The sequence below is a fragment of the Echinops telfairi genome, unplaced genomic scaffold, assembly GCF_000313985.2.
Source record: "Echinops telfairi isolate 266 unplaced genomic scaffold, ASM31398v2 ScPeMD7_18;HRSCAF=68, whole genome shotgun sequence".
Taxonomy (NCBI): domain Eukaryota; kingdom Metazoa; phylum Chordata; class Mammalia; order Afrosoricida; family Tenrecidae; genus Echinops; species Echinops telfairi.
This window is the reverse complement of record NW_022103915.1, coordinates 57,246,975-57,271,034: the sequence shown is the minus strand read 5'-3', so window position 1 is coordinate 57,271,034 and position 24,060 is coordinate 57,246,975. Positions and strand designations below refer to the sequence as shown.

The 24,060-nt window shown below is 38.1% G+C and overlaps 1 protein-coding gene and 1 long non-coding RNA gene across 2 annotated transcripts in view; one reads left to right on the top strand and one right to left on the bottom strand.

Annotated features, from left to right (window-relative positions):
- Nucleotides 1–3,012: 3,012 nt before the first annotated feature.
- The window catches only part of POLE2 (DNA polymerase epsilon 2, accessory subunit), a 41,712-nt gene continuing 20,664 nt past the window's right edge, over nt 3,013–24,060 (bottom strand). Inside the window, exons 6-19 of the mRNA XM_004698569.3 lie at nt 21,772–21,846; nt 20,798–20,881; nt 20,176–20,232; nt 19,726–19,774; nt 18,876–18,948; nt 16,872–17,044; nt 12,872–12,961; nt 12,659–12,713; nt 12,006–12,065; nt 11,841–11,918; nt 9,870–9,978; nt 9,025–9,201; nt 7,138–7,205; nt 3,013–3,099 (exon numbers count right to left, since the gene is read on the bottom strand). Coding sequence (XP_004698626.1) covers nt 3,081–3,099; nt 7,138–7,205; nt 9,025–9,201; nt 9,870–9,978; nt 11,841–11,918; nt 12,006–12,065; nt 12,659–12,713; nt 12,872–12,961; nt 16,872–17,044; nt 18,876–18,948; nt 19,726–19,774; nt 20,176–20,232; nt 20,798–20,881; nt 21,772–21,846 — 1,167 coding nt within the window. The 3' untranslated portion in view covers nt 3,013–3,080. The remainder of the gene's footprint in view (nt 3,100–7,137; nt 7,206–9,024; nt 9,202–9,869; nt 9,979–11,840; nt 11,919–12,005; nt 12,066–12,658; nt 12,714–12,871; nt 12,962–16,871; nt 17,045–18,875; nt 18,949–19,725; nt 19,775–20,175; nt 20,233–20,797; nt 20,882–21,771; nt 21,847–24,060) is intronic.
- The window catches only part of LOC123521417, a 25,324-nt gene continuing 5,528 nt past the window's right edge, over nt 4,265–24,060 (top strand). Inside the window, exons 1-3 of the long non-coding RNA XR_006679861.1 lie at nt 4,265–7,225; nt 16,519–16,583; nt 17,466–17,800. This is a non-coding gene — a long non-coding RNA (uncharacterized LOC123521417). The remainder of the gene's footprint in view (nt 7,226–16,518; nt 16,584–17,465; nt 17,801–24,060) is intronic.

The window sequence follows — 24,060 nt, the reverse complement described above, 5'->3', positions numbered from 1 at the left end:
TCCTGCAGTGGCCAGTAACGGCCGAGAATCCAGCTCCAGGCGGCGCGTCCCCGTTGTCATAGTGACCGCTCCGCTACTCCGGAGAGCACTTCTAGTGGGATGGTGGAAATGCCAAAAACCACCTCTTGGTTTCTTTAAACCAACTACTCTAATGCGATTGTACAAATTATCAGATTTTATTGGGTGCTATTATGACTCTTAACAATCCATGCATCAACTGTATCAAGCATATTTGTACATATGTTGCCATCGTTTTCCAGACATTTACTTTTCTATTGAGCCCCTGGTATCAGATTTTCCCCTCCCCCAGCCCACCCTCGTGACCTCTTGATAAATTATCATTTTCATATCTTACCGAGGTCTCCCTTCCCCCATGGTTTCTGTTGTTCCTCTCCCTGAAGGGAGGGCGTGTGGTTACCTGTTAATCCTTTCTCCCTTCCTCTTCTCTCTCCCCGCTTTACCCCTACCGTCCTGGTATTGCTACTCCCATTCCTGTGTTGTGAGCTGTCTCTTTACCTGTGCACATGCTCCGGTCTAGCCCTCAGTGAAAGGCATTATTGGGGTCATGATATGTGGGGGGAGGTCAACGCGCTGGCATTTCCCCCCTGAGGGCAATCAGTTGCCAGACTGCAGTGGGCTCTGCTCCCTGAATGGACAGGCCTGCAGTCATCTATGTGGTTCCTGTAGGTGGGGTTTACACCCTACTGATAATGGTTACTATGGAGACCCAGGGAACAGGTCAAAGTTAAGCTGCCATCCTTAATCTAGGATCCATTCATCTTGTCACGTGTATACCCCAATCCCTCCTCTTGCTATTGCTTGTATGTCCCTAGACCACCCTTCTCATTACTGTGTAACCTATAGTGCAACCCCTCCCGGTGACGTATGTCTCTACCTGTAATTGGTGGGCTGGCATGCCCCCAAAATGTATATAGGCGTGAGTCTTAATATAGAGCTTTCTCTGACCTCTCTCTGGGCTCTCCCTGGTCGCTCCCCGCTACCCCCTCTCCTCTCCCATCCTCTCTCCTTTGTTCCCTTGACCTCCTTCCCTTCCCCCTCTCTCCACGTGGACCACCAAGCTGGGCTGAGGTGAGCAATGTTACCATGTAATGTGTCTGACTGCATCATTGTAATATCTCTTATCTCTCATGCTCTCAATGACTTTAATACTTATATATCTCAACCGTACAATTGTGCTTATTGAACCCGTGGGTAGTAGCAGCGGGTGGGGCTGGCCCCCCACCCCAAACTTAATACTGCAATGATAGTGGGGGTTGAGGCAGCCTTAAGGAACCAGAGGAATATTGTTTTATCGGTGCTTCACTGCACCTTGGTTGACTCATCACTTCCCTGTGATCCCTCTGTGAGGGGAAGTCCCATTGTCTACAGATGGGCTTTGGGTTTATTGCAGCACAATTCACAATCGCAAAGAATTGGAAACAACCTAAATTTCCATCCATAAACAAGTGAATTCGTAAACTCTGGCACATACACACAATGGAGTACTGTGCATCGCTAAAAAGCACTGATGATCACATGAAGCATGTCTTTTCATGGGAAGAGTTGGAGGAAATGATGCTAAGCGAAGTTAGTCAATCATAAGACAGGTATATGAGTCCCCTGAGTTAAGTATAATCAGCACACTAGGTATAGAAGAAAAGCTACTTAACCCACACTATGTGCCTGGGTTGAGGAACAGGCAGTCGGGTGAGGTCGGACCAAACCCGTTATTCTAACTCAGTCTTTAAAACCTCTGCTGCAGTGAGATTAGCCTGCTAATTAAACATGGAGTCAGAGAGTGCATGGTATTTCCCAAGGCCAGAAGCTTAGAATGCTTGTGTTTCTCACTGGCTCATCTTTCAGATTTCTCTGTTCCACCCACAATACATACAAGGTTGTCAGTGCAAACCAGATACATGGTATCCCTTCGTTCATCCACTCATTAATTGAACAAATAATTGCTTCAGTAACTTTCCACCTAGCTTCCGTTACTGGATGATGCTGATCCTCACTTGGTTCCTGTGTTCATCTAAGATTTAACTATCTTGCTTGATTCCACATCAACTTGTCTAACCCCAAATACATCCTATCTTTTAATCATTAACTGTTTTCCTTGCTGAAAAGATGTCAAAATACCTCAGCTTTAACTTTATGAGGCAATTACGTGTTGAATAAACAAGGCATACCTGGCATCCAGTTTGTATTTTTCTTTCATATGAAGCTCAGCTCAGTCTATTTCATCACCACTTTCAGGTATCCCAAATGTACTCTCCCCACCCCCACCCCCAACAAGGCAATATAGTGACTTTAAACTTATATCTTGTTTTTCTCTCTCACATCTCCAACTACTGGTTACTGCTACTCATTAGTACTAATTCGTTTAAAACTGAATTCTGATTAAAATTTCAGGGTGCATCACTATGTTTTATATTTGAAAACTTTTTTATACAACCCCTGTACCTCTGCCTAACAGATTCATTTCTTAGCCATCAAGACCATAAACTAGATAAATATGATGGTGTTGAGTGCTTATGTACAAAATAAAACACGCTGCTTCAAAATGAACATGTCTTCTAATGTTAAAACTAAAGGGACTATTAATTTTTCTACTTCCAGCCCCCAAAACTTCAGTGATTACATAACTAAAATCAAACTAATATTATGAAGCACAGATTTTTACTATCAGTATAGTCTGACTAAAATTTAGACTGTTTTAAAATTGTGGAGGTTACTATTGGGACACTTAGAAACCTTTAAATGTATTTTTTTAAGTTAACATCATAGTATAACCAATATACAGGCAACTTTAGTTTTTAAATGTAAATTTATACTTTTAAGTTATTTTGTATCTATACATATTCACATCTTTTTCTTAAGACTATAGAAAATATATTAATTGTAAAAAATTTTTACGTATTTTTTTTACATATTTGATTATTGTGATTTAATAGTAAAGACTATTAAATGTAAATAAACAACTCTAAAGTTATAATTTTATTATAAATTAATATCAAAATTACATAAAATAAATGAAGCAGAAAACTGAAGAATTTTGTTTCCTCGCATGGTCTTTAAGAATCTCAAAAACCTTCAAGTTTGCTGAAAATAGAAAAAAGGAAAGTTAAACCTTTCAGAAACCTAATTTGTATCCCAATATTTATTTTTAATTACTCCAAAATAATACATGCACATGTTCCAAATTCAAAGGGGCACACATTCAAAAGTAAGTTAGTCCCATACCTTATTTCTGCTCCTTGCAGGGATTTGTATGTATGTCCTTAATTCTAGTCATATATTAGAATGCTTATAGACAAAACCATTACAAAGGCACACATGAGTGCAGAGTGTTATGCACATTATTCTACACTGACTTTTAAATGGTTGCAAATATATTTATCATTTACTTAACCAGCCCCTTCTTTTGTGTGTTTGAAAGTTAAGTGAGAAAAGTTCTGGATACATCATTGCCGTTTTATTCTGTAGAGCTGCTGCTAAGTCATCGTGGCTCGAAGCACAACAGAACCACGCACTCCTGGTCCTGCACCATCCATCCATACAGCATCTTCGTTAGGTTTGACCCATTGTTGCAGCATTATGTCAGTCCATCTCTCTGAGGGTCTTATTTTTTCTGGACTCTGCCAAGTCTCGTCTAGGGACTGATCTCTCAAGATGACACATCCCAAGTACATGACACAGCCTTAACCATCCTTGCATCTAGCAGGTGCTCTGGGTGTACATCTAAGACGGTTTGTTCATTCTTTTTGCAGTCATGGCATATTCTGTCTTCACCAATATAGTAATTCAAATCAGTTATTTCATCTTCCTTCCTTGTTGATAATTTCCACATTCCATTGGATCACCTTTTTTTGAAATGGGATCAAATATGGATCTGTTCCCGTTGTTTAGGTAGTTCTCTTCCAAATTTATTATTGATGAGTGTTAGCTTTCAATATTGTATCATTTCAGTAATGAAATTAATCCATCTCAATACTGTCTCGATAATCCATCAATTCCTGGAGTCTTGTTTTTTTGGTCAGTTCCTTCAGTACAGCTTAAACTTCCAGCAGTACCATAGGTCACCATATCCAACCTTCTTTAATGGTTGGGTGATCCATTCTTTCTGGTACAGTAATTGTTTATTCCTCCCCTCTTTATCCTCCCCCTCTAGCACACAGTATTTAAAAATTATTTTACCCTGTTAATTTAGACATATTCCATTTGAGAAAAATATCAATTATAACATTAATTACTACTTTTATTAAGTGCCAAGATCTTAAGGTCTGTATATGCTCTCAAATTCGATTTCGCCGCCTTCATGATAATGGCATGTTGAAAGCTATGCCCATACCTGTGGTTTCAGCTCACCTTCTGTGTTTCATTCCTCCTAGATTTAGACATTCTCTGCTCTGATTATTAATGCATGTTTGCAGCTGTTCCCATTTTGAGTTCTGCCACATAAACAGATGAAGGTCCCTAAGCTTTACTTATATCATTCAGTGTGGCACAGAAGGAAGCGGCTTTCTCCAGCTGTAATTGAAGTCCCTTCAACTCGGAAGGCTTCATCTTCTGGCACAGTATCAGGCGATATTCACTGCTGTTCATGAGATTTTCACTGGGCTGTTTTTGTTTTGTGTTGTTTGGTTTTTGTTTTAGAAGTGGATCACCAGGTCCTTTCTAGTCTGTCTTAGTCTGGAAGCTCTACTCAAATCTGCCCTTCACTAGTGACCTGCTGGTATCAGAAATACTGGTGGCATACTTTCCAGTGTCCCTGTAACATGCAAGCTACCACAATACAACAAAATGACAAAAGAGTGAATACAAGCAAAAATACCTTTAAATGATTTCATTGCTATTCTGTATTCACTTAATATAAAACTACAATAAACATCTGTATCTGTGTATGTTTAAGCCCATTTATAACCATAGGATATACTTCTAGAAATCAGCAGCCTCATCGTTTTCCTTCAGAGCCACTTGGTGGGTGTGAAGTGCCAGTCTTTTTGGTTAGCAGCCCAATGCCTAACCTTCTCCATTATAAAAGCGGACTGCAAATTTGGCTGTGCTTCCTAGCAGCCGAAGAGAAGGGGGACCATTAGAAGACTCGCGGTTACTTAGGAGCAGACACAGACTTCTCTTGTACTGACACCTGTAGAAAGTGCCCAATATTGGTTTTCCTAACAGGCTGTCCGTGTGTTTTGTTTTGCTTTTTAACTTAATTTTTATTTTTAAGTTATGTGTTGTTGTTGATGGTATAACCCAATTCTCTATTGATTAATAGTCAATCTAAAGGCAAAGGAAGTAATAAGCTCCAGACCCTCAGAAGTTACTTGCTCTCAAATAACAAAGTGAAACCCTCCAGGGGCACCACGGGACAGACATGAGGGAGGGAGGGCCTGGAGGAGAGTACTCAAAAGGCATAGCAAATACATATATTTTTTTCAAATATATTTTTAGATCATTTATTGAAAGCCAAGTTTGTACAGATCATTGCAATATGATAAAATCAAACACATTAGATTTATGGTACTAGAATCTACGATATCGATGTTTATGCGAAGTATCTGGTCTGTCTGTATTCCAAGAACCAAGCAGTGTTTGGTATGTTTTAAGTACTGAAATATGTCAAATGAGTATTTTCAAGAATACAATTTACGGGATTTCATAGAATGAATGGACACTGAATCTATTGAGTATTGAGCAGCAAGAATATAAGTATAATGTTTTCCCAAGACATATAATAAACTGCTAATCATGTCTTCAGGATTTAGATGGGGAGATTATTACCATTACAATTTTACACCCCCTCCCCCCAATTTTAGCCCTTTAAGAAGTGTTTTAAAATTTTACTCTTTACTCCTTCTCACATTAAAAAAAAGTGCCATCTCACATTAAAAAAAAGTGCCAATTCACACAACATATAACCAAATGTTAATTAAAAAGAACAGGTCAGTCACATTTAGTATAGAATTCAACCACCTCATCTATCTAATATCAAACCAATTTCATTATCACAAGAGAAAACCTGTACCCATTAAGTAGTGGCTCTAATTCTCCCCTCCTTTACCCCTAAGCAACCACCAAATTCTCTGCTGTCTCTATGGATATACCCATTCAAAATATTTCTTATAAATGGTATCATAGAATATAGGACATTTTGTGTGTGATTTCTTTCCCTTGTGTTCACTTTTATTTGAATGAATGAGTATATTTTCAAAATTATGTTCTCTGACAAGAACCTGGAGTGTAATTTGATCACTGGCTCTTAATAAGAAGTAGGATCTTTGTCTAAGAAATCATTGCGTATGATGACATGTTTAAATGCATACTTATAAAATGCATACATGTTTAAAATGTGTATTCTTGGTTCCGATAACTAGATGTGTATTTGACAAGTGGAGTAAAAACCCAAATGAAACCAACTGCTGTCTTACAGTCACCCTGTATCAGGGAGGAACCGCGGCCCCACAGGAGCTCCAATGCCACAGACTGTCACAGCCTTCTCTAAAGAGCAGCTGATGGATTGAAATCACCAACTTTATGGTGGGCAGCTAAGTACTAACCACTGTACCAACTGGGCTACCCAAGTCTGCAACAGAATCTTGGAATCTTAACATTTTTAACAAGGACTCCAGTAGATTCTGATGTAGGTGACATATATACCACCCGCTGAGAATCACTCGCCACCCAGGTGAATTTTCCCCCCCAAAACTTCATTCCAGCCCTAAACTTGCCACCATCACTACACTCCTACTCAGTATACACCCAACACTCACTTCTTTTGTTGCCCATTTAAGGATTACACAGGTTTGAGAATCAGCCATGTGGAAAGCGGGGCTGGTCTCTTGTACTAAGAGCATCACCAGGAGTTTGCTTATTAGAGAACTAAGCCCACCTCCACAACTAGTTTGAGATTGCAATCCAAAGAAAGTTTTGATCTGCTTCAATTTTGATCCGCTTCAACACAAACATGCGGAGAAGTACTTGCAACTCTGTCACACAGCATGCCCACAGCCTAGATAATTTCCAGTAGGCCGCTAGAGGCAGTTCTGCAACTCATTTCTGCAAGCCTACTGACCATCTAATTTTTAGCAATACCAAAAGAAAGCTCCCTCGTGCTATTTCTATGGGTATACTCACCTATCTTCTACTGTCTTGTTCGAAGGATAAAAAACTTTGAATGAAAATCCACTTCTTGGAAAAGAACCCTTTGAGAAGAAAAATGGCTGTAAGTAATTATTCAATTTTTATAAAACACAAATAAATAAATAAATAAAAATTTTATGAAGCATTTTCAATTTTTAAAGCCAAAACTCTTGGTTTTTGGAATGAATTTTACATAATAAGGTCCACAACTTAGAAATAAGGTTACAAGGTGTGACTAAAAGTAAGACAGGTTTTCACATGAGTTCTATGGAGAAGGTGTTATTATGAAGTATATCACTTGAAGCAAAAATTTTTCATTGGGTAAACAATTATGTTAATTTGCCTGGAAATGCTTAGGCATGGCTGCAATAAAAAGTAAGCAATATTATGTGATGCTAAATATGCATATGGGACACTAAATATCAGGGTCAGAAGGTTTCCTATTCCTCTCCCTAGTCAAAATTGGTGTTTGATGCCCTTCCGATGTGCCCTAAATCACCTAGCAATAACCACACAATTGTCTGTCTACTACTAAACTATAAAGTTAATGAGCAGTGGCTGTCATTTCAGTCCTTGTGTCTCTAGCATCGAATTCAATGCCTGGCTAATGGCAGGCATTCATTAATGTTAAGTATCAAGAAAAAGATTATAGGGATAAAATGTTGAAAGCAAAGCCTGGCTTTGTTCAAGAGGTATACATAAAAAGGTGGTGGTTTACAGGAAGAAAAAGCAGGAAAACTCAGAAATGGTGTGTTTTGAAATACAGCCGTAATTATGAGAATATCCAGGATTATATTTTAATAAAGAAATGGTCTTACTATGAAACCGTATTTGAAGGTGAAGATATAGAAATTAAGCCTCAGCTCTCAAGCAATGAAACCAATCAGTTTACTGTGTTCATCTCATGGAGCTTTGGTATTGAACCATGGACAATTTTGCCCCAGGAACATTGGGCAATGTCTGGAGACATTTTTGGTTGTGGTGCTACTAGACTCAAGGGGGTGAAGGCCAAGGATGCCGCTCTACATGCCACAATGAACAGATAATGCCGCTAAACAGTCAACAACAAAGAAATTCTCCAACCCAAAGTGACAATAGTGCTGAGACTGAGAACTCTTGTCTTATAGAAAGGCAAAATAATGTGAGGAAAGAAGTAACCAATCATGCATGATGTTTCTAGAAATGACCAAGATGAAACCAAGTATTACAGTCTAAAATTCACAGCCATCAAGGAAGTACACAAGTTAAAAATTCCTAGTAAAGGAAATATTCTTTTTTGTTACAGCAGTGTTCGTGTATATGTTATGTTTATGTATATTATGTACTTTTATGGAAAATTCTGAAGAAACTTAAAAGCACTCCATAAAAATGAAATAGTAAAACGTGTCCCAATGTCCCCATTCATGAGGCCTGGATGTTGGGACATGAGTACATTTTCAAAAATCAAGACCATCCTTAAAGAATAGGTGTCACAGACATATTTAAAGAAAATGAAATAACAGCTCTGAAAGTAATTCCTACAGAGGAATTGCAAGGGAAGTTACTCTGAAGGGGAAAATATTCACTTGAAACACAAAAAGGCTTCAAAAGGATCACAGAAAATGGAATTAAAAGAGAGTAGAATTTTCCATGAATCTTTTTGAAGTCTCCCGTTGTATAAGTTATAATGGATGTGTGTTCATGTGTGTGTGTGTGTGTGTGTGTTGGTTTTAAAGGTCATATTACATTATAGTCACACACTATACCAAAAGTTTATAAGAACTTTCTGTTTACACCAACAAACAGTATATTTTACACCAACAGTAATTTGATTAACTATGTACTTTAAATTGAAAGAAATACATTCTAGTCTTGACTATATACTGTTAACTACATTCTTACAGGGTTTATGCAGAGGCAGTCAGTATTGGTCATCGTGAAAGGATCGTATTTGTCTGCAATGACTATTAGATCAGGCACAGGATACACTCTCAAGGTATAGTCATATGCCCAGTACACTGGGCACACAAAAAGGGGGAGAGGAGTCAGGTGGCCTTGGGATAAGATCGTCTTTATAAACTATAAAAGAAAGACATAAAAGACAACATATTTCAATTCATATGAAGACTTAAAATATCATACAAATAATTTCAAATTAAATGTTTCTAAAAGAAATTAGAAAACTTCTAGAAGCAAGTTTAATCAGCTTAGGAAATCACAGGTGTTTGATATAAAATTAATTATCCGATATTTCAAAAATCTGAGTTTTCATTTATTATCATAAGCCAGAAAAGCTACTCTCCCAAAAATATTACTTTTATTCGAGCAACTGGGCACATTTTGTATAATTATACTCATTTACTGATTGTTTTTACCTAAAAATAATTTCAGAGCTTGAATAAAATAAGAGGTGCTCAGCCTCTGTAAACTTTATTATAAAATAAATAATTTAAATATTCTGTATGATCTGCTTCTAATCAAATGGTGGGACTTGTATCCAGGCATTAACAATGTGTAAGGGAACCTTGAAGCTACAAAATAAACCTGATGTGGAATATCATGACATATACAAAAAACATGACAAATAACATTTTATTAAGTGTATATATTTAGGAGCTTTGGTGGCTAGTGGGTGATGCAATGGATGGGTAACCATAAGGATAGCAGTTTCCATAAAACCATCACCTTAACAAAATAGCCTATACTGTTAACATGTTAGATGGTTTAAGAAAGAAGGCTTAACTTACATGATTTGGAATATCCAAGTTGCTACTAGGAAAACGGAGACAATTCCTGCACATTTTGTTCACTAAGTCTTCACGAAAGACAATAATTTCTTGTGTACAATACTGAATTCTGAAATGAAAATAGTAGTTGAATTTGTTCTTATTAAAAAAACAATTTTAAAGGTAAAATGTTTTATCTCTACTTCTCATTGTAAAACAGCAAAAATTCAATCAGAATCTTATCAAACCATTTTATAGGTGAGCTCTTTAGATGTGTCTAGCATTGTTCAAGTAATGAATAAATCAAAAAGACTCTAGCCCCCAGAATCGGAAAAGGCGAAGGCAACAAACAATAAACATAATTTTATTGTATATTAGAAGTGTATAGATAAAAGAAAACAATAATGGAGTGAAAAGGTGGGAGTGAGGGTCTGGCAGCCTGGAGTATTAAATGAGGTGATCAGTACAGGTAGAGCTTATTCAGAATGGTGATTTAGCACAGACTTGAGGTCAGACAGATATTCAGACAGATTTCCAGGGAAAGAACACTGCAGAGAGAGTAGGTATAGCAAAGGTCTGAAGACTGAAATTTTCAATCATGGCTGCTGCAAAGGGGAGATCATGCCTTGACTACTACTGCTAGGTTGAGAGTAGCAGTACTGAATAACATAAGGGGTCCTTTCTTTCAGGATCAGTAAGGACGCATGCTGTTTGCTTTCAAGGTCACTCTGATATTACCTTAAGGATGTGTTCTACAGAGAGGCAGGGTTGTAGATGCTAGAGACCAGTTAGGAGGCTATTACACTAATCTGATCTAGAGACGATCTAATGATGGCGGTTTAGAGAAGAGACTAGATTCTGGATATATTTTCAAGTCAACAGAATTTCCTGAAAAACGGAATGTGAGGAGGACCCCAAGGTTTGGGGGCTTAGTAACTGGAAGGATACAGGCACCATGGATGAGGATGAGGAAAGCTGGATCAGGAGCTGAGTTCTAAATTGACAGACATCTATGTGAGATTATGAGTAGAAAAGAAAACATGTTATTCTTAGGTGCCAGTGCGTAGGTTCTGACTCATAGTGACCCAGTTATGTACAAACACCACGAAACACTGCCCAGTCCTTTGCCATCCTCACAATTGTTCTAGGTTGGAGCCCACTGTGTCAATCCATCTCAATGAGTGCCTTCTTTTTTCTCTGCCCCTCTACCAAGCATGATGCCCTTTTCCGGGGATTGGATTCTCCTGACAACATGTCCAAAGTCCTGAGACAAAGTCTCGCCATCCTTGCCTCTAAGGAGCATTTTGTTTATAGATTTGTTTGTTCTTTTGGCAGTCCTTCAGTCAATGTTCTTTACCAGCACCATAAATCAAATGCTTCAATTCTTCCGTCTTCCTTATTCAGTGCCCAACTTTCACAGGCATACAAGGCTTAGGTCAGCCACACCTTAGTCCTCAAAGCAGCCTTGCTCTTCGACACTTTAAAGAGGGCTTGTGCAGATTTACTCAATGCAATGCGTTGTTTGATCCCATGCTCTTAGCAGACTGATCAGAGTGTGAAATTAGAAGAGGTCTTAGCTAGAAATATAAATGCAGTTGTCTACAAATAGGTGATATTTAAAGCCACAGGACAGGATAAGGTCACCAAGGGACTGAATATAAATAGAAAAGGGAAAAACTAAGGCTGAATCTTAGGGTAGTTCCACAGTAAGATTCTATGATTAAGTGAGAGACATATAGACTTAAGTATGTCATCCTTTCATTCTCCCATTATGACTTAAAAACATGTGATATGTACTTTAAAAATCTCCAGCCACTGTTCTAGCTTCTAATTTCAATTTTATTGAATTATTTAAATAGTGTAAAATTTTTCAAAGTTTTGAGGAAATAAAACAAATAGCAACCTTTTCTATTTATTCCATAACAGTCAAAATTCAGATATAAATTTTTTTATATGAAAGAATAAAAACTAACACAAAATACTGACACTTACCTGCAAGGGTTAGTAGTGAAAACTGAAAATGGTACTTTTTCTTTGAATTCACTCGTGATGCTTTCTGCAAGTGGTGGCCTACAAAAACAATTTATGTGATGCAGTTTACATTTTTTAATTTTACAAAAAGTACTTTATTATTGCAAAACTTTGAATCAAACTTACCTTGGTAAGATGGAACCGAATCCAGGATCTTCTGGACCAGGTACAAACACAAAACGACTACTGCAGCACAATTCAATAAAACTCTTTAAGGTTTTGGGTTTATCTCTACAACCTTATCCATTATTCTAAAACAACTTATTCCCTTTAATTGAATCATGAATTTTAGAAAATATTTAAAATTTCACATTTTAAGAAACTGTTAAACATCTTTAGACTAGCCATGCCTGATCGAGTTTTCTATGCTGACAGATGTTCAAGACCATCACTATCTGATTATCGAGAACTTGAACTGTGGCTAGTAGACCAAAGGACAGATTCTTCGATTTTATTTAACTTTAATCAGTTTAACTGATTTACAAAAAACAAAAACAAAACTGTGGCTACTGAGGACCATATGGGACAGTGTAACTCCAGACTCAAGTAATGTCATGAAGAAATTAAAAATGTTTTTGTAATGAACATTCTTAATACTTATTCATGATAAATCTATAGGACAATATAACGTACATTAACATGGTATGAGGATAATTATATCTCAGTGCTATTTTCTCAACTTCCTTTTCTTCCGTTAGCTTCTTATCACTGGTATATGACAGATTTGTTTATTTAGCAAAACCCTATAAATTAAAAAGTTTAACAATAGAGACCATTACCTTTGGTGAATAGTTGGGTATTCACATATTATGTCTGCCAAAGTTTTTAGGGAATCTAAAATTTTAAAGGGATATTAAATTTAACGTACATATACAGACATAAAAAATTTATTTGATTAGGTGTAGTTCTACAACTTTTGAATAAAATTAAAATTTAAATAATATTATCAATTTATGCAGGGGAACATTTCTTATTAAATAGACCGTCAATACCTTTCAAAGATTGAACTTGATTTTTTCCATATGGTGCCGATGAAAAATTACCACAAAGTATAAAGCAAGTTGGAGGTGCCGGTGAATAACCTGAGGAATAAAAGAACAAATGACCATCACTTCCCTAGACCAGAGATCAGATTAAAAGTCCACTGGTGTGCCAGTTGGATGTTTTTATGTCAACTAGACATTCCTGGCTAAGAGTGGAGTCAAACTTGTTGGCTCAAGGGGTAGCCTGATGATACAGTAAGAACCCTGGACCTTGACGCTCAACCGCTCTAGAAGGAGCGTCTAGAAGTGATGCAGTCGAATTCTGAATCAATTTTTCCCACAAGAAATAACTGAAGAAGGAATGCAGAGTGGAGACCCAAAGCCCATCTATAGGCAGCTGAGTATCCCCTTACAGAAGGGTCGCGGGGAGGAGACCAGCCAGTCAGGGTGCAGTGTAGCAATGATGAAACATACAACTTGCCTCTAGTTCTTTAATGTGTCCGCCCCCCCCCCCCACTATCATGATCCCAACTCTACTTAACAAATCTGGCTAGTACACTGGGTACAGATAAGAGCTGGAAACAGGGAATCCAGGACAGATAAATAATGAGAGTTGCAATGCCAGGAGGGGAAGGGGAAGGTGAGGGAGAAAGGTGGAACTGATCACAATGATCTACATATAACCCCCTCCCTTGGAGACAGAAAAAAGAAAAGTGGGTGAAGGGAGACATCAGACAGTATAAGACATGAAAAAATGATGATTTATAAATTATCATGGGTTTGGGAGGGAGTGGTGGAGGAGAACAATGAGCTGATAGCAAGGGCTCAAGTAGAAGGAAAATATTTTCAGAATGATGATGGCAACGAATGTACAAATGTACTTTACACAATGGACATATGTATGGATTGTGATTAGTTGTATGAGCCCCCAATAAAGTGATTTAAAAAAAAAAAGAAATAACTGAAAACAGATTAATCCATTCTCGACCACCAAGTTTTATCCAAACCTTGCCTTTTTGTACAAAACATTACACAGAAATTTCAAAGTATTAAGTTCAGAATTAAATAATATTTAAATACAAAACACAACACGTTAAAGTTTTTAATAACTGCATTATGGCCCACACCTTGAGACTGATGAGGATCTGGATCTGTGGACACGGACGTGGAGAGGAGGGATGGAGAGTCATTGTTTGAAAGGGGAATCCCCTTCCATGAAATCAACTGGTGGCTGCTCCTCAGGAGTTTTACCCTCCTCTTTGCCTTTTTCACTAGGACCTGGCTGGCTTTCTCTTAAAAAAAAAAAGATCTGTCTAATATGGTCTGCTGTTGGCATTTCCTTAACTGTTTTCTAAAAAGGTTTACTAATTTATCATCAGTAATATCGATAACACGGTTAACCAATTCCTTTCATGATGATTATTTTTAAAAAACTCTTAGGATCCATGTTTTTTTATCTGAAAACAGTACAAAAAGCCACACAAACTAAGCAAATGATAGCAAAAAGCTTGGAACAAAGCCACAAAAGGTTTAAACAATGTGTACTAACAATGCCAACTAATGCCAAGTGACCGAAAAACGAACTGCTTTTGTTTACAAAAGTCACGTGCATTGGGTCGGAATCCAATATTTTGTTCAAGCTCTGATGCAAAATTTTGTCTACGTTTCATGTTGAAATCCGATTATGTCGAGTACCGATGTGGCTGAGTACCGGCATTATACTGTACCTCCTCGGTGGTGTGGCCTTTTGTATGAAAATGAGGGACTCTGGGAACTCTTTCTGTCTCCCTGCTTTCTGGAATTCTGCCTACCTTCTTCATTGCTCTGTGTGGCCCACCCAAACCTTAGCGCTGCCGGCGCCCTACCATGTTTCCACTGACTTTGGATGCCCAGCATTCAGCATTCACTAGCCTGTGATCCTCCTGCTGTCTGACTCGCTGGCCTACAACTAGCTACATGAGCCTGAAGACTGAGAGATGGACTAGCATTAGATTTAGGGACTTGAGTTGGACTCAGCTGGGATTCCTTTCTGATATATAATTATGTTGTTTTTTTAAATCATTTTATTGGGGGCTCATACAACTCATCACGATCCATACTTCCATCCATTGTATGTCAAGCACATTTGTACATTTTTTGCCCTCATCCTCAATATAATTTTTTATATAAAGCTCTTTCATATACATAAATGAGTGTCACTGGATCTATGTTTTTAGACAACCCAGCCTAACACAATTGGCTATAAGTTTATGGTAATTAAGAAAACCTTATTTTTCTCTGTGATGTTCACCTTCCCTGACACGATCGCTGAAGACAAATGGGTCCATAAGCAAATGTGGTTTAAAAAGCTGATGGTGCCCAGCTATCAAAAGATATAGTGTCTGGGGTCTTAAAGGCTCTTGAAGATAAACAAGCGGCCATCTCGCTGAGAAGCAACTAAGCCCACATGGAAGAAGCACACCAGCCTGTGTGATCATGAGGTGTCCATGGGATCAGGTATCAGGCATCAAAGACGCAAAACAAATCAAAATCATATCGATGCGAATGAAAAGGAAGGCAGACTGGAGCCCCTCAGCCCATTAATAGTCAATTGGACATCCCATCAGAGCCAGTTAGGGTGCAGTATAGCACTGATGTAACACACAACTTTCCTCTAGTTCTTTAATGCCCCCAACTATCATGACCCCAATTCTACCTTACAAATCTGGCTAAACCAGAACATGTACACTGGTACAGATAAAGAGCTCGGAACACAGGGAATCCAGGACAGATAAACCCTTCAGGACCAATAATGGGAGCAGCGACACTAGGAGGGTAAAGGAAGTGGGGGTCGAGTAAGAGGAATCGATCACAACGATCAACATATGGCCCCCTCCCAGGGGGGTGGACAGCAGAAAAGTGGGTGGAGACAGTGGTCAGTATAAAACATGAAAAAAGATATATAAGTTATCAAGGGTTCATGGGGGAGAAAAGGTGGGGAAGGGAGGGAAAAAAAACAAGGAGCAGATCCCAAGACCTCAAATAGAAAATGTCTTGAAAAAGATGATGGGAACATATGTACAGATGTGCTTGACACAATGGATATATGTATGGATTGTGATAAGAGCTGTAAGAGCCCCCAATATAATTTTAAAAAGGAAGAAAAAAGCTTATTTTAATAGCATTAAGTTATTATTAATAAAGTAATAGTAATAATTGTTTTTAAGTGCTGTCAAGTAGTTTCTAAATCATAGTCATCCTGTGTACAACAGAATAAACCACTGCCCAGTCCTGTGCTGCCCTCACAATTGTCCTTACGTTTGACCCATTATGTCAACATGTCACTATTGTCAATCATCTCGTTAAGGATCTTCCTCTTTTTGCTGCCCCTCTACTAATACATATGATGCCCTCCTCCAGGAACTAGTCTCTCCTGATAATATACCCAAAGTGTGTTTATTGAGTACTTATTATACGCCAGGCCTTGCATCAGCTTAATTAACTCTCATAACATCCACGTAACCTGAGACAGAGAGTAAGTCATCTGACGAAGGTATTAAGCTGGGTCTTAGACTCTCCAAAGCCCAGAGCTCCCATCTATTATAGTATGCTGCTGTTCTTATGCTGTCAAGTTGCCTTTTAACTCAAATCCCATGTTGACCTGCTCTGCCCCACAGGGTGTCACACAGGCTGTCATCTTGACACAAGCAGATTGCCGGTCTTGCTCCCACAGAACCGCTGGGTAAGTTTGAACTGCCAACCTTTCAGTTAGCTGCTGAGTGCTTGACTATTATACTCTAATAAGGGCTAACTCTTATAATAAACACACAGAAACACATATATTCATTTTCTAATGTAAAAAGTCTTTCAGATGAAATCTGATTTAAGATGTCTTATTACTAAATTACGACTTTTAAATAATTAGAATACTCAAAACACATTTTTGCAAAGCATTTTTTAAAGCATTTCATTTTCAGATAGGAACTATCTTAATGAGTCTAAAAAGGGACTAGAAGAAAATAACACATACCAGAAAACATTGTGTGCAGTTTTTCCAGTACTTCTACTTGGTCCAACCAAACATCAGATATGAACACAAACATGGCGTCTTTGTGCTCGTCTTCCAGTTGTTTGAGTTTTGCAGACATCTTCACTGAAGTGGTGCAAGGCCCTCCAAAGAAATTAATGTTCCCATAGTAGGCCCTAAGTAATTACAGAACAGCAATTATTATCTTCTACCCTACATTATTCTGAGACACTTTTCTAGTTAACCTTATAAATTGAGCTTTTTGGTATATAATGAGGTTTTATTAACACTAATGCAAATTGTACTGAGAACATGTACTATTTGTGGCACTTCAAAAAGCTAACAATTTAAATCTTTAAAACAAAACAGGAAGTAGTAAATAAAGTAGTGAACTTTTTCTTTTTAAAATTTTATTTGTTTTGGTATTTTTTTAAAATGAGCTTTTTCTTATCTGTGCTTTTAAAAGCTGGCTACAGCAAAGAGTAAATAATAATTTCCTATGTTGATAAACGTAAGAGAAAATGGATATCCAATTTTAAAAATATCTTAAAGCCTCAGTGTTGTGCTACCCATTTGACTGTGCAATTTCACTTCTAGAAATCTGTGCTGAGGAAGTAAGGATGAACACAAAGACTAACATTCCACAGTTGTGAGCGTTTGGAAGGAAACAGGAAGTCCCGCTCAGAAGGATGTGCACAAGCCAGACCTTCAGAGGGTTAGCCTACTCTGCATTGGAAGACATCCCATCGCTCCCAGCTTAAATGTTACGATCCTACAGAAGCTTCTGCTGAGGATCCAAAAGATGTTAGATCTTCCTATTATATACTAAATAGCATCCTGCACTGCTCCTTTGTGAAATGCATCAAATTGTCATCACCTACTCTGGGGGGTGAGTATTTAATGTTGAACTCCTCCAACCAGCACAGAGCCAGGTATGTATTAAAAATTTATTTACTAAAAAAAAAAAAATTTATTTACTGGGGACGAATAACAGAAATGTGGGCGGAGACAACACGAAATAACAATAATATACAATTGATAAAAAAGATTTATGAGCGTGGGCGGGCAGGGGAAAAAAGAGGAACTAGTAACAAGGGCTCAAGTAGAAAGAAAATGTTTTGGAAATGTTGATGGCAACATATGTATAAGTGTGCTTAATACCATTGAATGAGGGATTGTCATAAGATTTATAAGATCCCTCCCCCCAGTATCCTGACCTCAATTCTACCTTACAAATCTGACTAGACCAGAACTTGTACACTGTTACAGATAAGAGCCCACAACACAGGGAATCCAGGACAGATAAACCCCTTAGGACCAATAATGAGAATAGAGATACCAGGAGGATAAGGGAAAGGTGGGAGGAGAAAGGAGTAATTGATCACAAGGATCAACATATCACCCCCTCCCAGGGAGATGAACAACAGAATAGTGGGTGATGGGAGACAGAGAATGATGTAAGATAAGAAAATAATAATCTATAATTTATTAAAGGTTCATGAGAGAGGGAGGGTGGGGGAGGATGGGAAAAATGAGAAGCTGATATCGGGGCTCAAGTAGAAAAAAATGCTCTGAAAATGATGATGGCAACATATGTACAAATGTGCTTGACACAATGGATGAATGTATGGATTGTGATAAGAGCTGTAAGAGTCTGCAGTAAAAGTATTTAATAAAAAATAAAATAGACTAGGGAAAAAAAGATGTGTAAGAGCCCAATAAAATGATTAATAAAAAAAAATGTATTTGCTGAATGAATGTCATTAAGTATACCATAAAATATTTCATGGCAATGAAAAAATACTAGCTGCATATTGTTAAAGAGCAACATTAAAGAAATGTATACTATTTTATAGTTAATGACTATAGGCACCTGTGTTCATAAATAGATTACATACGTATAGAGTATCTATTTTAATATAGTATTAACAGTTTTCTCTAGGTTTGGTGGATTAGAGGTGCCAGGATTACTAAATTCCTATTGAGTTTAATCAAATATTTTCATACCTAGTAGTACTAGAGGGCTCAGTGGGTGGAAACCCAAATGCATTGACATGAAACACTTGATCTTCAAACCAACCTGAAAAAAAAAAATTATAAATCACTTTCCTTTATCTAATCCTCCTTTTTTCTTGACAGGACATATCTATGAAACAATGCTAGGTTATAGTCTTATCCCCTGTACAGTAACTGTGGAAGTGACCAGTTACATAATAACTTCAGATCCTTAGATAGTCTCAACTCTAAAGTTCATGAAAATATAAATAATACATTCAGAAATTAACTTCTCATCTTTTTATTTCATATATTTGTCTGTTGAAAGATAGGGTACATTGAATAGGTAATGGTTTATGGTGTGAATGAACCTAAATAAATCTAGAAGGTTTTGAATAGCAACCTTATTGATCTATCATTCACATATACTATCAATGCCACAATTCATCCCTTAAAAGTATAGTTTAGCAAATTTTTTAATATATTACATGAGCCCTAGGAGAACAATGGTTAAAGCACATGCTTCTAACCAAAAGATGGGCAGTTTGAACCCATCGGCCGCTCCGTGGGAGGAAGATGTGGCAGAGTCTCCTGTGGAGACTGAACTGTCCTGTAGGGTAGTTGCTCTCTCATGTATGGTCACTGTCAATATACTGACACTACTACCTACTTTCAGAACATTTTATCACCCCCCAAAGAAAGTCCATGCCTAATGGCAGTCTAAGAGTTTATTATAAAAATTAGGCTCTCATAATCAATGTTCTCCCAAATCATATCACATTAACACATTTTAGCCACTCTACAAATTGTTTCACTGCAGAATGAGGAGGCGGAGGAGGAAAGGGAGAGTACCCTGACTTACCTTCTGCTAAGACAAAGCATGCCTCTGTATATAATCCATTATGGAACTGGTATCAACAGTTGAGGAAGATGATTTTATGCTTGAGCTATTTACTTTGAATCCCAAAGGACTGCCAACTATTAAAAGATTTAGCATTTGCAATTCTGAACAGACTTTAGCTTAAAAATTATACGTGTAAATGCTTCGGTGTTAATTCAAAGATATAGGCTGCTTATATTGACCTATGAGAATATTCTTAGCATGCTAGAATTTTCTCAATGGTTTGGCTGTATTCTCACAATATGGAGGAATTAAAGTTCTTGAATCTCTTTAGGATTGTGTCCTTCATATGTCCTTTATATAGGAAATTCTTGGAAACTCCAAAAGGTAAATCTGAGTATGATTGAAAATAAATTTCCTCAATTTATTTAAAATAGGCTTAAAAAATTTTTTTAGAAAAGTAAAGGATATAGCTTTACTAAGATCCAGTTGTACCGTTCCAGTAGGATCTTCCAGAAAAAATTTTCCCTAAACATAATTAAAAGAAAAATGTCATTCATAAAAAACAAATACTATGATAAAATAATTGAAATGCTGACAATTTTGACACAGAACATAATGAAGTGAGCAGTAGATTAAAAAATAAGTTAGGCTTCCTAGTTCAGGCTTTTCCACTCTGGCAATCTCAAGCTAAACACATTCTGGAAATTCACTCTTCTTAAGTATTTTGGGGAGTGGTTTTTGGAGATAAAGAGATGTTAGGAGGCATTCTAGCCAGCTGTCACCAGGCAGTTCTTACCAGTTACCTTTACCTAAAAGTCAACAGTCTCCAAGAGACCAAGATTAAGATCTGTTTGCTCAGAAACCTTGTACTCTCAGTTCAGAGGGCAGTGAGGAACTATCACCTGATAAGAGACTTCTTGATTTTATGTGGGAAACCCAACACATATGAAAGAGTTATTTGGGATCCAGGGAGAAATCTAAAATGAAAAAATACATTCCTGGATACACTGTAGAAATGCTTGATGTAACTGCTATTTCATCCATTTGAATGGTGGTAAAATAAGTTGGATGCTTATTAACTTTAACTTACCTCTTTTAACTGCGTTATCATCCCAAGAACAATCACATCTCCAATTTTGGTTGTACTACCCAGTAAGGTTTCTATTGTCTTAAGCTAAAATAAAAATAAGTTTTCAAAGATTAAAAATATATTTTTTCATGAAGCCAACATTTTTGTAAATAAACTTTGGTGGACATTTTGGTATTTCCTGTTATTTTACAGTCGGAAATCAACCCTCAAACTCTGTCCGGTTGGTTCCCACTCACAGCAACCCTGTCAAACCGCTGCTGTGCGTTTCTGAAACGTCCCTCTCCACAGGAGTGGAACTCCGCGTCCTGCTCCTGCGGAGTGCTGGTGCTTTCCCACTGACGACCTTGTCGTCAGCCAGGCTCCAAGGAAGTCTTCGAAATTTAATTTTATCCTATAAGATTATCAAATGTGGCAACATCTGATTTTAAGAAAAGTTTGTATGCCTACTCTAGTATTTCTTTTGTCTACCTGTATTATTTCAGAGCCAAGTGAATTGCAAGCAGTCTAGAAAACTACTAAAATAAAGGAGCTAAATGGGAAAATAAATAAATAAATAAATAAATAAAGAAGAATATCAAATGTATGATGGCCCAGAAGTATTATGCCTTAAAAAAACCACCATATTTAGTGTGTTTAGTAACTAAGGACAGATTTTATACCATTAATTCTGAATAAATATCTTAGGAAAGTACATTTATTTTTAAATAGAGACAGTTATCAGTTTATTTCTTTTATTTGTCCAGAAAGAAATAGGAGCTTCTCTGCGAGGTTTGAAGGGTCTAAGACTAGTCATGGGATTCATCAACACTGCACAAGCAGCCAGCCAGGTCGTTAGCTAGTTAAATCGTAATCAGAGATTCATTTTAACTTAGACTTCAATAAATCAGAATCAACAAATGTTAAATAGGCACACAGACCTCTATTCCACCCCCCCCACCACCCCCATCACCAAAGAGCTAGGCTAATACTCTAACCTGGAATTTGCTTCCACTCTCTTCAGGGTTAGACCCTATCACTGGAGGAGTAAATAACTCATGTCTGTGGGTTCTCTATAATAAAGAAAGATTCACATGAATAATGACAGAGACATTAAATCCTACTGAAATAAATTAATTAAATTAGTAGCCGGATGAAACACTGTCGTTAAACTACTGGTACTCATATATTTTCAATAAATTTGAAGACCCATATAATTTAACAACATCTCACACACGGCTATCAAGTTGATGGTGACTCACAGCGTCCCTAGAGAACAGGGTAGAGCTGCCCCTGTGAGTGTCCAAGATTAACTGTTCAAGGAAGTATAAAGCCCTGTCTTTTGCCCGCAGAGCAACAGGTGGTTTAAAAATGCTGACCTGGAGGCTAGGACACCAACTAGCAAGCTCTGCAACGACAGGGCTCCTCCTCATTTCACAACAAAAATACCGTGAAATATAGTCGGAATTTTTTAATTAAAAATGAACTCAATGAGTGCCTGGCAACTAAAGCATGAAGACCAAGTTCTCACCCTCAGAGCACCAGGGTTAAGGAGAGAGAAACATCAACAAGACAATACAACCAAGTACTGTGAGGGCTGACTGTGCCCTTGGTGTAAGGAGCTACTTAACTAGATCCTGAGTGATTAATAAGACTTTTCTAGTCAGAAACAAAGAGCCATAGTGTTATAGCGGGCTACTCATTGAGCTGCTAACCACAAGTCAGCAGTTCAAACCCACCAGCCACTCAACAGGAGAAAGATGAGGCTGTCTGCTCCCATAAAGACTTAATGTTTCAGAAACCAGAGGGGAAGTTCTACTCTGTCCTACAGGGCCACTATGAGCCAAAATCAATTCAATAGCACGGAGGTTATATCAGAAACTAAAGGAGTCTTGGTCCTGCTCTGTTTACAGAGGGTAGGAAAGCCAATGTCGGGTCCCTGTGCATCAGAATTGACTCCATAGCAGTGCGTTTCTTGAGTCAGTCATAAACAAAAAGAGGCGGAAATACGACATTTCCAGCAGAGTGTATTTGAAAAGAAGAGTTCTAAGAGTATTTGGGAAGTTATAAACAGTTTTGCAAATTGAGTCACAGGATGCAGGAGGCAGAATGACCTTAGTGAAGGTGGTGGGAAATGGTCCCTCCCCACTCTCAGTACATGCAGTCTATATAGGACTGACACCTGCCCGCCACACCCATCTCTATAGAATGACAACCACAGCCTATCAAAGGAAGTACTCTGTTAATCCCGGTCAGGAGTTGGTTCAAGGACAATCAAATGCCGTAATAAGAGATATACTCAGGGACTCACTCACTCTCTCACACTCACTCACTCACACTCACTCACTCACACTCTCACTCACTCACTGACTCACTCACTCTCATACTCACTCACTCTCTCACACTCATTCATTCTCTCATTTGCTCACTCACTCACTCTCTCACTCATTCACTCTCACTCACTCACCACTCACTCTCTCACTCACTCACCCTCACTCACTCTCTCACTCACTCACTCTCTCATTCACTCTCTCACTCACTCACTCTCTCACTCATTCACTCACTTTCATTCACTGACTCACTCTCTAATTCACTCACTCTCATTCACTCACTCTCTCACTCACTCACCACTCACTCTCTCATTCTCTCACTCTCACTATTTCACTCAATCTCATTCACTCACTCACTGACTCACTCACTGATTCACTCTCATTCACTCACTCTCACTCACACTCACTCTTACTCACTCACTCACTCTCTAATTCACTCATTCTCACTCTCTCACTGACTCACTCTCTCTCTCTAATTCACTCACTGTCATTCACTCACTCACTCTCTAATTCACTCACTCTCTCACTCAATCACTCTCTCACACTCACTCACTGACTCACCCTCTCACTCACTCTCTCACACTCACTCACTCTCTCACACTCTCACTCACTCTCTCATACTCTCAATCACTGACCCACTCACTCACTCACTCACTCTCACTTACTGACTCATTCACTCACTTTCATTCACTGACTCACTCTCTCACTCTCAGTCACTCACTCACTCTCTAATTCACTCACTCTCATTCACTCACTCTCACTCATTCACTCACTCACTCACTCTCTCACTCTCACTCACTCACTCTATTTCATTCACTCACTCACTCACTCTCTCACTCAATCATTCACTCACTCACTCACTCACTCACTCTCTCACTCAATCATTCACTCTCTCACACTCTCTCACTCACTCACTAACTCACCCTCTCACTCACTCACTCTCTCTCTCTCTCACTC